The 15,942-nt window shown below is 32.7% G+C and overlaps 1 protein-coding gene across 3 annotated transcripts in view; it reads left to right on the top strand.

Annotated features, from left to right (window-relative positions):
• Positions 1–11,405, top strand: part of LOC129226309 (rabenosyn-5-like) — a 29,908-nt gene extending 18,503 nt beyond the window's left edge. For all 3 annotated transcript variants that reach the window (XM_054860922.1, XM_054860915.1, XM_054860928.1), the window contains exons 6-9: positions 2,803–3,023; positions 5,559–5,629; positions 9,178–9,264; positions 10,843–11,405. In XM_054860922.1, the coding sequence (XP_054716897.1) occupies positions 2,803–3,023; positions 5,559–5,629; positions 9,178–9,264; positions 10,843–11,326 (863 nt within the window). In that variant the 3' untranslated portion in view covers positions 11,327–11,405. The remainder of the gene's footprint in view (positions 1–2,802; positions 3,024–5,558; positions 5,630–9,177; positions 9,265–10,842) is intronic.
• Positions 11,406–15,942: the final 4,537 nt, after the last annotated feature.

The following is a 15,942-nucleotide window of genomic DNA, read 5'->3' as shown; positions in this document are numbered from 1 at the left end:
ATCACTCAGAATAAACCCTCAGAAAATTTGACAGGAACATCATTGGACAGAATCAGAATTTTTTTTTGAAATTTTACAACCTCTTTTTGAAAAACTGATAGTTTTGACATTGGCTGTTGTTGCTCCTACTGGGTGGCCCAGCGGGTAATGTTTGAAACAAATGAAAAAATAAAAACAAACAAGAGACATGAGAAGAATTTAATGACTTATATTGAAAGGACATATTGGGCTATTAATGATATAGAAGTTTGAAGTGACCGCCATCTTTAACAAGGACAGCAGTTAGGCATTTCTGCAGATCGGGTCTTAATCGGCAGCGAAAAAACCGTCAGTGACCACAGTAGCGGTGACTGTAGCCATAGCTTTTTTATTGTCTTCCACCAATCCAGTACGTTTGAACTTGGCATACAGTCTACACGGAAGAGGATTGAATTTTTCTGAAGTTTTCAGAACAAACATGGAAGCAAAAAGGAAAACATTTGTACCGTCAAACGCACAAAATGACTCACCTTTCCATAGTCCTTTTGTTTGGCCAATTCTTGTTGTGGAACTTCTCCTGCTATGCTCGTTTTGAACTGCCTTCACATTTTCATCACATCTGGCCATTTGTAGCACAATAAATACGCGAAATTCCTTCGAATATTTTTGTTCATTTTTACTAATGACAATCACATGCTAAAGCGTACTGCACACTGAAGGATCATCACATTTACAATTGCCCACTCAACGGAGCATGCGCACCAAGTTTGACTTCACTCATTTGCACCTAGCACTATCTATTAGACTCTGTTTCAAACATTACCCGCTAGGCCACCTGGTAAGTACAGGTATGATTCTAAAAGTTTTTCTCCCTCAACAATTTGTATGAAACTTACTTGCCATGAGTTCAATTTTGCATCTGTATAAGTATTATAGTTATTTTCTTTAAAAAAATGCAAATGATAGTTATGTTGCATAATAGCTATGATAAACAAATAACATTTACAAAAAATAAAGTAAACACATTTAAAATAAATAAAAACAAACTGATTTGTTTTCTTTTACATGGTTTTAATATATTCCATCCAATAAGTAAAAAAGCTTTGCATTCCAAAGAAAATACACATACATATTCTGCTCTAATATTTAAAGTTGACCACCTGTCAAATACGAATTCAAGACTCCGGACCCATCTAGGCCAATCCTTGTGAGTTAATCAATCCCCATTGAATATCAAGAGCCTTCTTAAAACTGTCACCCCATTGTAACCTGATGTCCTGATTATTAAGAATACAAAAATAAAATAGCCAATTTTTAACGAATATGCCTAGTAAATTACTGCTCAAGTGCAGAAAGAGAAAAACAGTTACAGAAACTATTTTTTAGAAAAACAACCTGAAAGCAAGATTATGCCCCCAATTTACTGCTGCTAGTTGTGGGAAAAGTTTTACGCATGCCGCCCCTAAATATTCCAAAAAATAACACTACCAATGAACAAAAAGGGAAACACCATGGAAAATAACAACCAAGAGGAGGGGGAAAAAATTGAAAAGGTCTACAACATCTGTAACTAATCAAATTAGTGACAAAATTTCTGATTAGATCTTGAAAGCTTCCAGTGTAAAGAGAAATCCGCTCTTCTAGAAATGATGCTATGAATATGTTTGAAGAAACATGAAAGAAAAGGGTAGAAGGTAAAACACTTCAAAAGTAAAAGCTTATACATAGCCAAAGATAACACAGAAAAATAACTGAAAATGGGAGGGAATTCAATTAATTACATAAAAATTCTTCCACATTTTTGCTTTCATAAAACATTAGGAAATGATTAGGATTAGGAACGATAAACAACCGTGGACATATTTAGAGGGCGGCAAGGGATGGCAACTAATCCCTTCCAAAACAGAAAATATTTGAATAAAAGAAAAAAGCCAAAAAACTTCAAAAATTAATTAATAGACGGTTGTCTTAATTTCTAAACCTTTCAAAGATTTTGGCTTCAGCAACTTGGTACTTGCTTTTGAAGGTGTATAGTTCTTCTTTGGGAGATCATTAAACAGGAAAGTCATTGGTGTTGGGTTAGCTTCGCAGTACCACTATGAAAGTAATAGTGTCAAAAAGACTTCCCTTTTCCACAAGTTCCCCCCCACCCAAAACTGTTCTTTCTTTAGAAAAGTATTATTACACAAAACCCCATATACACAATGAAAAATTTTAAATTTAAAAAGTGCTTTCCCTAAAGCCCATGAGTTCAAAACCTTTATGGGGGGGGGGGGAGGAGCAAAAGGTACATTTTCGATGCATTTTATGGGGAAAATATTGACAATTGATCCCTCTGATCTCCGACCTGCCCCTTGTTCCTTTTTGAGCTGATACGCCCTTGTAAACAACTCTGTTGACTAGTTATAAGGAATTTAGTTTAAAAGGAAAAAAAATAGTATGAAACGCATAAATAAGTTGCTGACTTCTGCCATTTTAAAAATTATCTTACATTTTCTTTTAAATATAAGACAATACATGACTAAAATAGCTATATTAATCTGTTAGCTGTTTTAGTAATTACTGTCTGACCACGGATTGTATGGAAAGACAAACATCCGTTTTACAGTCGGAAATGGACAAATCTATTATTTTTAGTGATGTCAGCTTTTGCAGAAGTAGAGTCTCATTCAAATGAGCGGAATACACGCATCAAATTTTTACTTTTCCCCCTCATTCAGATAGATTCGTCTCTTCCGGACATTTGAAAATTCCATATAATCTGTGGTTGGACAGTAATTTGGATTCCTTGCCTCAATTTTTTTTTCTTTTAATTTTTCCAAGGAAAACTAACCCTGCCTGTGATGAATGATGAGTACCGTGCCATAAACAAGCAGAAACCAGTTCCACGTCGTGCATCCAGTGCTAGCATAATGACATCAATGAGCATGAGTGGAGGAGAACAACTTATTAGAGTATGCAAAGATTGCAATGTATTATTACAGAGGCATGATAAACTTATGGAACAAAGAAAACACAGACCAGACATAGTTGTATTATACGAGGTACGAGATCTTAATTCTTTATGTACTTATTTTTAAGGCTTTCCTAGTTTTTAGGGCAAAATTAATTAGATGTTGAAGATGATTCATTTTAAAGCTGAGAATAACCAGAATTGAGTGTTTTTTGCTTGTTTGTTGTTGTTTTTTTTTTGGTTGATCGAAGTTAAGCGATAAAATACAGTTTTGAAATTTATAGGTCTGGTTTGAAGGCTTAGGATGAATTTTTGTTGTGCAAAATATGAAATTAATGTATTCAAACCTCGTTTTACATGGGGGTTACCTTCCATGGAAATGCTGGGTAAATTAAGACTTAATAGTAGTGTTAAAATAGGGGTTAGGTTCCATAGATAAAAAAAAATACTTCATTCTAGTGATGTGTACTTAGACTGTATATATGCACAACATTCATAAAGAAAACATAAATGTTATGTTTATAAAATGGAGCTGGCTATAATAGTCTTTTAGCAGTCATTAAGAATTTTTCTCTGTAGTTCTTTGGAGAGCATTAATGCATCCATGATCACTTGCGCCATTTCCACAATAGAATCTTCCTTCACTAACAAATCAGAAAGATCATTTCTGTTGTCAAGGAATGGTTCAAAATGTTCAATGTGACATTTTTGGTTGTGTCATTGATGTTGGTATCCTCATTGGTTTTGTCCTCCCTTGTCACTTCTAAAAGCTCTTCATACAGTGAGTTCTGAATTGTGGGAGTTTAATACATTTAAATCTAGAAAGAGCTCTGGAACCAATCACACAAAATGTCTCCAGTTGCCCAAACTCAATTACCGTATATACTCGCGTATAGGTCGATCTCGCGTATAAGTCGACCCCCTCTTTTTCAGAGAAAAAATCTAAAACCCGCGTATAAGTCGACCCCCATACTTTCCGAAAACATCGCGAATTATTTTCAAAGAAATTTCAAAATAATGAACACATTTATTTACAAATAAAATAGGAATTAAGTAGGAAAACATTTCTAAAAGCCTTCGAACTCGGATTCCGAGTCGGACGCAAAAAAAAGTTCATTAAAGTCCGCTTCCGTCATCACCGCGTCATCGTATACATCGGCGGCTGCAGAATCGTCAATGATATCAAAACTAGGAGGCAGAAGTGTGCACGCATATGCTTTGAAAAGATATGATTAAGCAAGTATGTTGCCACTCTTAAAACAAAAAGTATAGCAGTTAATTATTTGAATGGCGTGACTGTTGACGATTAGTATTTTCATACGTTTCACGATATTTGTTAATCGCTGATTTCATCCTTAATAAAGAGGAATAAAATTATCTTTATTTAGTGTATTATTTAGGTTTTTTAATTTATTATTTTTGAATAAGTTTACTTTTTCACACGATCAACTTATCAGCAACTACCTGTAACCGCACATCGGCATTTCTCGTAGCTTCCCAGCTCTCGTTGATCGGAAATTTTTTTTCGGAAAATTTGACCCGCATATAAGTCGACCCCCCTTCCTTTGATCTCATTTTTTGGACAAAATTTCTCGACTTATACGCGAGTATATACGGTAGTAGCATGCCAAAATGCAGTTTATTATGTGTAATCTGCAATCTCAGGAGTTTAGGATTTTGAAACAGGGGAAAATTTTATCTGCTTGCATTGCCACATCAGCGTAAAACCAAAACTCATCCACGTAAAATAAAATAAAGGTGTCAAATCTTAAACCGCACATAATCAAAACCGGGTAAAACAAACTTGCGTAATACGAGGGTCTACTGTAATTACTTTTTAAAAAATGTAAGAATTCTTTTTCTAAAGAAGCAAATGAATGCCTTTTCCTCCCTTTTGCAACATATGAAACAAGTAGCAGTTGCTTGCTTCTGTACTTTGCATAATTTGCTTCTTTTAAAGACCAAACAGTGAATTAAAGAGTTAAAACAAATATTTAAATTATCTTTCACTGTTGTAAGACATAAAAATATAAATTCCAATTCAAAGATTCCAGTTTAATGTATCTAAATATTCATGAAGTCTTCTGCTTTTAGGAAAAATCATAACATTGTTGATGATGTCTATGTCAGCTTTCTATCAGTTGCTAACACCAAAATAAAAGTTCCAAGTCATTTTGAATTTTCAAATGGTATTACGATATGCAAAATGATTTCCGAGATGTTTGTCCTTATGTTGCTTTTTATTTTATGAAGAATTTTCTGAAGTAAGTCTATATGTGTTTTAAGAAAAGAGAAATGGTGTATTTTCTTAACTGCTATGTTAGTTAAGATTGCTTCTTGTAAAATGTTGAATAAGTTGAGTGGGGAAAAAGTAGAACAGTGGACAACAGTGAGTGGACAAAAAAAAAAAAAAAAAAAAACATACATATGGTATGAATGATAACCGCCTCCTTTTTGAAGTCTGTTGAAAATCCTGCAAAACATTTCCTACTGTATGAAAGGAAATGAAACTTTGTTGAAATATTTTAGTTTTCTTTACATTATCACAATGATGTATTTAAAATTTAAAAAATATCTTGTACCACTTATTCAAAGAATCAGAACAATATTTTTCGTATTTTTCTAGAAACTAAGAGAGTTTACAGATGAAGTGGAGAAACTTATTCCATTATACCTTGAAATGACTGAATCTCTCAAGTAAGATTCTGACAGAGTAAGGGGCTGTGTGTCCATAAATAATGTCACACTTTTTCTCAACAAATTTGACCATTAACCTACCTTACCCCCTCCCCTCTGCTAATCTCATGTAACACAACAAATTCATTAAAAAAATGCTTTTTTATTTCAACCGAAATGGGTTATCATTTTGTTAGCCCGTCCCTCCCCACTGTCATGAACTCCTCTCCCCCCTTAAAACATGACATCATTTATGGATGGCTCCTAAGGTGGGGTAAAATGGAGGAAAAGAAGGAATTATTTCCCATTCATCATATTTTAATTTTTAAAATGCTAAATATGCTACTGTTGCTCCCATTATTTATGTGAAGAGCTCATTGTTCTGATGATTAATACATTTTACTTCAATATTTTAAATGATAATTGTTCTTAAATTTTGCCTTTCTTTCTTTTCCTACAGTACTCCACCGATGGGGTAAAAGGAGTGTTTGAAAAAAAAATAATCAAAATGTTCTATACTTTGTTGTCAGAGATAATTTTATGTTTTAGCTATACAGTAGACCCTCGTTTTATGAGGGGGTTATGTTTCACAGAAATGCTGCATAAATCAAAACCGCGTAAATTGAGACCTAATAATAGTGTTAAAATATAGGTTCCAAAAATGGAAAAAAATATTTCATTCTAGTGATTACTAATTTCATAATAAGTTTAATGGGTACTTATATTGATATAGATGCATAAACATGTATCAAGAAAACATAAATTAATTTCGTGTTTATAAAAATAAGCTGGCTACGATAGTATTTCGCAGCCATTAAGAATTTTTCAATGTTGTTCTTTGCAGAACATTAACGCATCTTTTATCACTTGCTCCATTTCCATGATAGAATCTTCCTTCACTAACAAATCAGAAAGATCATCTTTATTGTCAAGGAATGGCTCAACATTTTCAATGTGAACGTTTTTGGTATTGTGTCATGGATGTTGGTATCCTCGTTGGTTTTGTCCTCCTTTGGCACTCCTAAAAGCTCTTCTTCCAGTGAGTTCTGAATTGAGTGAGTTCAATAACTTTACTTCTAGAAAGAGCTCTGGAACTCTGGAACCAATCGCCGTAAAAGGTCTCTGGTGGCTCAAGCTTGATTGTTACCAAGCCAAAATGCAGTTGATTAAGCATAATCTGCAATCTTTATGAGTTTGGATTTTGAAAGAGGGGAAATTTTTGTCTGTTTGCATACCACACCCGCGTAAAACTGAAACTTTCTCCACATAAAATAAAATAAAGGTGTTAAATCTTCAACCGCTTATAATCGAAACAGCGTAAAACGAGAGTCTACTGTAATTTATGTTTAAAAATAATAAAGTTTAGGAGTGTAATACTCAGATTTAAAAAAATATATTAACAGTTAAAGCTTTTGAACAACAACAGTGTGCAGAAGTTGCAGACATGTGTTGCGTGATTTCAGGGAACCTCTTTTTCAATGCAAAACAGTGTGAGCTTTTGGATGTAGATGACATTACATTTTTAGTTACTTTCCTGCGCAAAGGCACGACCGGATTTAAGGGAGGGCAGGCAGGGCTACTGCCCTGAGGCCTCCACAACAAAGGGTCCCCCACAATAAAATTTTTTACAAAATATTGTAACGGATCCGGCGAGACTTCCAACTTTCTTGAAAGGAGGACACAGTTCTTGATAAAAACACAGGAGTTTTATTTACACGATGTACAGGAGAAATCGTTAACAACTGCTAAATTAATCATCATCAATTAAACAAGCATCACACAACACACTCAACGGTTACACACGTATTTACTTCCAAATACGAAAAACAACACAGTGAAATGCCTCGCAATAAACAGAGCTAATACACTCTCAGTACCAATTCTCAATCGAAACTCAACTTTTTATCCAGCGTAACGGTTTTATAAACATCGAAAGAAATCTCTCAAATATTCCAAACGCTTCTGGAAAATAGTAGACCGTTATCAAATTTTATCAATGAACAAAAAAAAAAAAAAAGAAATAGGGGGATCGTATACTTTAGTAACGTATACCATATGTAAAGGGGTGGTATATTCATTACGGGAAACTATTTACAGGTTACGTTACTACAATAATTACTATTAACAGAATTTGTAACAATATCCTAACTTTCACGGGTCGAAAATATCGGCTATATACATATATATCAAAATATTCGGATATATATCAAAGTATCAGATATTTTCGAAAATATGATATTTTCGAACCCTGAATAGGGGCCTCCACTCCTTCATTGCCCCGGACCTCCACACTTCCAAATCCGGCCCCTGCACGAAGGGGTATATCATTTGCATTGTGGCACAAAGGTGTTCATTTCATAACATTGGTGGGATTATATTTTGTAAAAACATAGTAATCAATCTTACAATTAACTTTTCATCAGCTGTGTCATTAATGAGCTGGGTCGATTTTTTCCTCAACATTCCTGAAATTCCAGTTTGCTTGGCAGTATCTCATTAAAACTGAAGCTAAAAACTCCTATGAACCCCTTTTTCTCTGCAAAAGAGATGATCAAACCCAGTGGCACGACAGCCCATGAGGGCCAAGGCCTACTCTGCCTATCTCAGTCCTCCTGACAAAAGGCTCTGTGGTGCTAGGCAGATGTTCCAGTTAGGTGGCCAACCAAACACGGAACCCCCGATGTTTAGTTCCCGAGCATCAGGGGCGTAGCTAAGGGGGGGGTTTGGGGACAACCCCCCCCCCCCCCGAAAAGTTAGTCTCAAAAAAAAAGAGAAAAAGAAGAGAGAAGAGAAAGAAAAAAAAAGAAAAGGAAAAAATTCCAAGCGATTATACATATATATATATATATATATATATATATATATATATATATTAAATATATATATATATATATATATATATATATTAAATATATATATATATATATATATATTAAATATATATATATATATATATATATATATATATAAAAGAAGTAACCCCCCCGAAAGTCGGGTCTAGCTACGCCACTGCCGAGCATGCTTGGTACTCATTTTATCGACACACCGAAGGGATGAACGGCTGTGTTGACTATGCCAAAAAGATATGATCTTATGGATAACATCTCGCAAGGACAATACCGCTAAGCTCATTTCTTTTGCAGTCATGTATGATACATCACCCCCGAGGAGCCCCTGTACCTGTCATTGTGATGACTAAAGTCATGTATGATACAAAAGAACCTGGCAAATCTTTTTAAAAAGCTAGTGCATGAGTTGGATACTAACCTTAAAAAGGTATTTTAAGGCGCATATAATGAAATGTTTTTTGAAATATTAATATTACTTTTGATTTCTATTAAGCTTTTGTAAAAAGAATTTCGAAGATTCTTTTTTGTCCTTCTAATGATTTTGCTTTGTTTAAAAATATTTTTATGAAAAAGGGAAGATGCTTGTATTCGAGTATTATTAAAATTTGATTAAATCTTGAAGGGCTCTTTTGTGTATAAAATTACTAATAAGACTTATTACATTTGTCTTCTACCTGTTTCTTGACAAAAATAATTCATGATTTTTGTTTTATTTTGCAGTTTGGGTGAAACGGAATATCAACATGAGCAGTGTGTTGAGCTTCATACAAAAATTTACAAATTTGCTGGCAAAATTGATGCTCAAAGGTAAGATTTAAAATTGCTCATTGTTCCGTTTTTATGCATATATTTGCACTTAATTCTCTGAAATTTAAACTTCGGCATCTAATTGAAATAAAAACATTTATTTAACTTAAATTTTTTGGCATTTAATTAATTGGAATATATTTAATTCTTATATATTCGAATATAAAGGAACATTATGTATCAATAATTGGAGTCTCAACTATCTAAAATGCTTTTGTGTATTAAAAAATAATGATTTGGTAGGTGTTGCGAGTCACGCCGGCAAAACATACAAATCATTATTTTTCAAGCACAAATATTATTATGGGAAATGACTCCAAGCCAGTTAACATAAAGAGCTTATTGCACAAAATAGACGGCACACAACATAGAACACACACACAAAGACACATATTCTTTCGGCTGCCGTCTTTGCCCATCGTCTTACTCGATTCTGCTCTGTACTCCTTGTGGAACAACGTCTCGTGACTATAACGACAGCTGGCCTTGGGAAAAACCCAAACATTGCATCATCTGTTGAGAACATGAAGAAATTCCCAAGCAATCTGATGATTACGCAAGAAAATACCATGAATGGGAATTACATGAGGAAATACCATGATCACATGATCCTACATTATTTCAAAAATTTTGTGCATTAAAATGCCACACCCATATAAATGTCTCGAGCAAAATATCTTATTGATGTACCTCTTTCTTTCTACAATCTGTTTTTGTAAAGTTATACTCCCTCAGTGTCAAACAATGAAAAATTAACAGGTGAAATATTTGTTTTTTGACTTTGTGTCTAAGTTGAAGCTTTTCAATATTTCAGCAAGTTCTTCAGTTATTTTCATTAATGATTTTGTTTTTTAATTTCACTATTATTCCTTTGTTTATTTTAAAAAATTGCTTCATTTTATCAGTTACTTTTTCATGAGAACTATGAGTTACATCTAATATTTTGTAATCATTTATTTTTCTAACAGCATGAGTATAAGAATGTCTACAAATTGTCTTGGATTTATACCTTTTCTTTTTTCAACTATCAAAAAATTTACTCTTATTTCAAAAGTTGAGGCTCATTTTTACCAAATTTCTGTCAAAGTATTAAAGAAACACAGGATATGTGAATAAAGGCGATGTATCTTTCATTAATCAAGTAACAAGTTAAAAATTAAGTATTGCTGTTGTTCTGTACAAAATGTCATAACAATTTAAAGCATTCTCTTTTCAACTAATTCATGATGATTATCTGTCAACTGGTAAACCTTAAAGTGGCAGGAAGTTGTCCACAAATAATGTCGGGCTTGGAAAAGACTCATGTTTGCAAGTTTCAATATCCTGTATGAATTAGCAGTATTATTTAACCTGTTTCACAACTTTTTGTAGTGTAATAAACTGGGCAATGATAAAGACATATTTCTTATATGCATTTTCAGTGAATCAAGGTCAGCTAAACTTTAAGGATCGTGAATTTAAACTTACTCTCCATAAAACATGTTGTAAATTTCAATGATAGGAAACTTTAATTTTAGTTTAAATCTGTTATTTGAAGTGTGGAAATATTTAATTAATGAAAAATAATTATATTTACAGCAAAAGAATTTTGAAATTGGAAGCTGATGCCCAAGATAGCAACAGTAAATTCTTCCAGCTCCAAAATGGGATACGAATGTCAGCGACACAGTTCATAAGGAACAATGTTTCAGTTCTTCCATTACCACCAACTCCTGAAAAAATTGCTCATTATCGAAATGTTAGACAAGAACAAGTTCATCGACGCATACAACTTCAGAAGCAAGCTGAAATTCTCAGTAACAAGAGGGAATCAAGTAAAAGTCCATCGCCTGTTGCCACATCTAAGAAACAAATTGCAGAACCAATTTCTCCAGACACTGGCTGGTGTGTTAGTTCTGGTAAAGTAAAAGATGACGAAGACCCGATGCTTCAGCAAATAAATATTATCCATAAATACATTAAGCAAGCCAAAATGGATCACAAATATGATGAAGTAAAAATATTAGAAAACAATTTGGAAGAACTACAGCGAGAATTCCAGAAACAACAAAGCCTGTCTTAGTTTTAAAATGGATGTACATACTTTTGTATATATTGTTTATTGTATATATTATAAATTTTATATTATAGTTTTATTGAGTTCCAAAGTCCGCTTCATTTCCTAATTCTTATTTAACAATGGAAATTATAGTTTATAAATGTTTTTTTTTTTTCGCATGGTGTATATTATTTACAGAAATAACCGAATTTTTCGAACATTGGTTAGAATTGCCTTTTCTTCCAAAAAAGAGACTTCAAACAGGAAAATCATTCTGTACTGGAAATATGATAAAGATTTTTTTTTTGCAGACCTAAATAAACACAACTTCAAAAGCAGGGGGAGGAGGGGATACTAAAGTATTTTTGGCCGTGATAAATGCTTTTGACAACAAAATGACCCTAAATAAATTTTGCAAGATCAAAAATCAATACCTTTTTTAAAATCTTTGTGTTATTACGTCAGGTTGGAAAACATAATTCAAATTATTAATTAGTTTATCTATTAAGTCATTCAGCATTCTTCATTAAAATGTTAGTATGTTATGGAAAAAAAAGCTTGTTTTTAACATGTTGCAGAACTACAAATTTCATCCCATCTATCTTTTAATCATGATACATTTTCATCAATAGAAGAAATCACCATTACTCTCAGAAATATTCTTGCAGATCTACCTAAATTTTGAAAAAAAAAAAAAACCTGAGAAACTCGAATCTTCTGCTGAAGATTTGATTCAAGAATTTTAGGTTTTACTGCGTGGTCATGTGTTAGGTGGCAAATACTTTTGCATGAGGAAAATTATAACATCTAGTCATTATCACTACCAGGTGCCTTTTTGAAAATAGGTTATTTCCTCCTCCCGGAGGCGGGGGGGGGGGGGGAGGGGAGAGTTGAGTCAAGGATTTTTTTTTTTTGGCAGCATGATGAAGTGTAAGCTATCAAGATCAAATTTTTGAAATATTTTCTGAGCAAGGTCGCCAAGAGCCACGGTGCAACATCCATAAAATTTATGAAAAAACTACTCTGACTGCAAGCCGGGTCCCTAGTTTCCTACTAGGCTGGCATGGCATCTGGTAAGCTCTTTTTGAATTTCTTTAAGATCTTCACATCTATAGGACAATGCATGAAAATAATGCTAAATTGCAAGCAAAAAATGGAAGCAATTTTCCCAAACCCTGAAAAGCCTTTGAACTCTGATTCTTAACAATGAGTTATTTTTTAATTCACTAACACTACAATATATACTATGCTAATACCATAAGCAGAATTTACAATAAAGTGGTATTAAAGTTGCCTTAGAACTCGTCAGCAAAGAACGTTAGTTTCTGTACTTTTTATTATTATTATTATTTTTTTGTAATTTGCTTTCATAAACGTGAAAAATTTTAAGTGTGAAAATAATATAAATATATTGACATTTATTTTGGCGATCCATTGTTTAACGATCAGAGAGCCAAACTTACAATGCTTGTTAAGAAAGCAAAAATATTACACAAATCCTGTAAACGAAGTAGAAGATAGAAAAACTTTGAAATTAACAAGAAAGAGACAAAACTAAAATATCAAGAAAAAAGAAATTTCCAAGTTTTCCCCCTTTTTCTGATGAGTAAATCAATAAATTTTCGGAACAGATGTGGCGAAAAATCGAGACCCTTGTATATTGCAGTTTTGCTATGATGAAAGCATCTCTTCATGACCTCTTACAGCTTCCATCAGTAATTAATGGTGCATTATAGAACTAGAGTACAGTCGACGCTCATTATAACGACCACACATTATAAAGACCATTCCATTATAACGACCAGTGGCAAAAGCGCGAACTTTGTTCCTATGAACTTAATGTTAATTTGCTTTCGGTACGACGACCGTTTTGTATCTTCTAATCCAATACAAGGACTGAATTCAGCGGACACTATTTCCGATGTTTTTTACAATAAAGCAAATTTGTAACTTGAAATGATCTTGATTATTGTTTACGGACAGCTGCATGAAGTCTTCAGTGTTCAATCCAAATTTGAGAGGGGGTGGGAGTGGAGGGGGAGATACGGTGCAAAAAAAAAATAAATTGATGTATCATGATCAGATGAAGAAGAAATTGAGACCAAAGTTTCTAGTGTGAAAAATGTTTTGAATGTTCAAGGGACTTTTAGTTCTTTCAAAGGCAAAAAAAAAAAAAAAGCATTATTCATCTATAACTGAAATGGAAAAATGCGTTTTACAAAAATCACGCGCGCTAAAAAGGCAAATATATGTTTCCGATTTTATCTTCAGAAAATAAATGATTTTTAAGTATGTAATCAATTTTTTCTCACATTTTCTACTTTAAAAATCTGTCATGATATTTTTCACCCATTATTTTTTTTAAAAATCTCTACGATAAAAAATACTTTGGGCATTTAACTGGAATCTTTGAAAAAGTGCCAATTTTATTGGAGCAACATAACATGCATGATGCATGTATATATGTTTTTTAACTTTTACCTCTTATAACGATCACTCATTATAAAGACCTTTTTCTCTGGGACGGAGAGGGTTGTTATATCGAGCGTCGACTGTATAAGAGAAGTTACAAAATGATAACAAGGAGAAATACCACGACAGCTACAGTTGAATAGTAATTGTAAGCTCGTCAAATGACTGACAAGGAGATAAACTTGCCCTTTAAACAGACAAAGGTCATTTGAAGAACATATGGCCTTCATTTTACAGCCATTGGGTTCAAGTGGGAATGAATTTTGCTATTAACCATTGAAGGTGGCTTGTTTGTAATTGGGTAAGTGATTGGTATTGTCCGTTTTCCATGAGAAGGTACTTGACTTCGCCTTCGTCTTATGGTATCTGATGATTCTATTTTGCTGTTTTCAGCAAAAGGCATAGTCGGATTATAGCATTTTGTCATAAAAGTAGCAGCATTAAAATGCAAGAATAACAAAAGTAGCAACAGGCAAGTGATGTAAAGGATACTGACTTTTACACATTAAAATGCACGCAAAAGTTAAGGTTGTCTCATTTACAAGCATGGAGGTATATTTACCTATCACCCCTGAATTAAATTGAATTCTGCATTCGAGAAGGCGGGGCGAAGTGCCTTCTCATGGAAAACATACAATACAAGCTGTTTTTTTTCTGGTGCTTTTCGATTTGCCAAAGCATAATTATTTTGAGAAGGAGGACTTCTCAATGCTGTTCCTGTGCTTCTAATTAATGATTCATCTTAGTAAATCAGAGGACATTCTTCTATTCTTTTTGGAAAACATTTTAACTGCAAAAGTACACATCATTATCACCTCAGCTTCAGAAAAAATTTTGAATTTTGTTTTTAAATGTGGAAATTTTTCGTTTTAGTCCTTGTGTTTCCAAAAGGTGAAATTAAAAAAAAAAGGAAAAAAAAAATCAATTTCTGTTACAAAATGCCTTATGTTAAAAAAACTAGATATGACAGTTCTGATTTTTAACAAAATATTTTAAATGTTAATTCAAATAGGGGAATAGGAGGCAAAGTAAAATGGTTAAGATGAGAGAGTTTTTTCAAAATGAACAAATCGGAAATTTGTTTTGAAAATTACAGTACATAAAGAAAGAACATTGTATTTTGTAATAAAACTTGTGTTGAAACAATAATTTCTATTTTTGGCAATAAATTCGAATCTTAAAAAAAAAAGGAAAAGTTTTCCTTTTTTTTTTCATGGAGCAAAGTGAAAAAATATTTTCTATTCAATTCTAAAACATATTTTGGATCAAAAGAATCAGTAAATAAAAGGTTCTATGAATAAATGAAAAGATAATGAAACAATAGACAAATAATTAAATGAATAAATCCATTAATATATGAAGAAAAATAACTGAGTGAGTAAAAGAATGAATGAATAAGAAAATAAGTAAATAAATGAAATAACTAAATTACTAAATGAAGGAATGTAAATGAATTAATAAATGAAAACGTGAGTTACATTAAATGATTGAGTGAGTAAATAAAACTAACTACAGTTGGTTCTCTGTTTAACAACTTTCAAGGGACCACGAAAAATCGCCCTTAAGTAAAAAGTGACCTTAAATAGAATGCTTTAAACACTACAGTGGACCATCTGGGCCCTGAAAAGCTGTCGTTAAACAGAGAGCCAAGTGTATTTCACTTTGCCCCATATGTACTTGACTAATTGTGAAATTTATTTAAAATACAAATACAATAAGCTTATTGTTAATTAAATAATGCTGCATTGAATATTAGGAAGCCTCAATTAATATGTAAAATGTTAATAACAATTTTATCATTTTATAGTAACAAAAATAATTTTTGACTTAAAAGAAAATATTACAATATGAGTATCAATTTGTTAAAATTGCTTGTATTACCAAATGCAGGTAAAATCTTCGGCGGTATTTCTTTCCTAACTAGAATAGACTATATATGATACTTCAAAGTTAAAATAATACCAGATAAGTGGAGCTAAAAGCAGAGTAAATATTTCACCATTTCACTTTGCTTTGCTATTTCACTTTGCCCCATATTCCTCTACTAAGAATATTCTTTTTGAAAATGCTATTAATTGAATCACGATATGTATGACATTACTTTGAATACTAAGAATATTCTTATTGTTAATTGAATCAGGATATGTATGACATTACTTTGAAAAGAC

This window comes from Uloborus diversus, chromosome 1, assembly GCF_026930045.1.
Source record: "Uloborus diversus isolate 005 chromosome 1, Udiv.v.3.1, whole genome shotgun sequence".
Taxonomy (NCBI): Eukaryota; Metazoa; Arthropoda; class Arachnida; order Araneae; family Uloboridae; genus Uloborus; species Uloborus diversus.
Note: the sequence above shows the minus strand (reverse complement) of the source record. Positions and strands in the feature narration are given on the sequence as shown.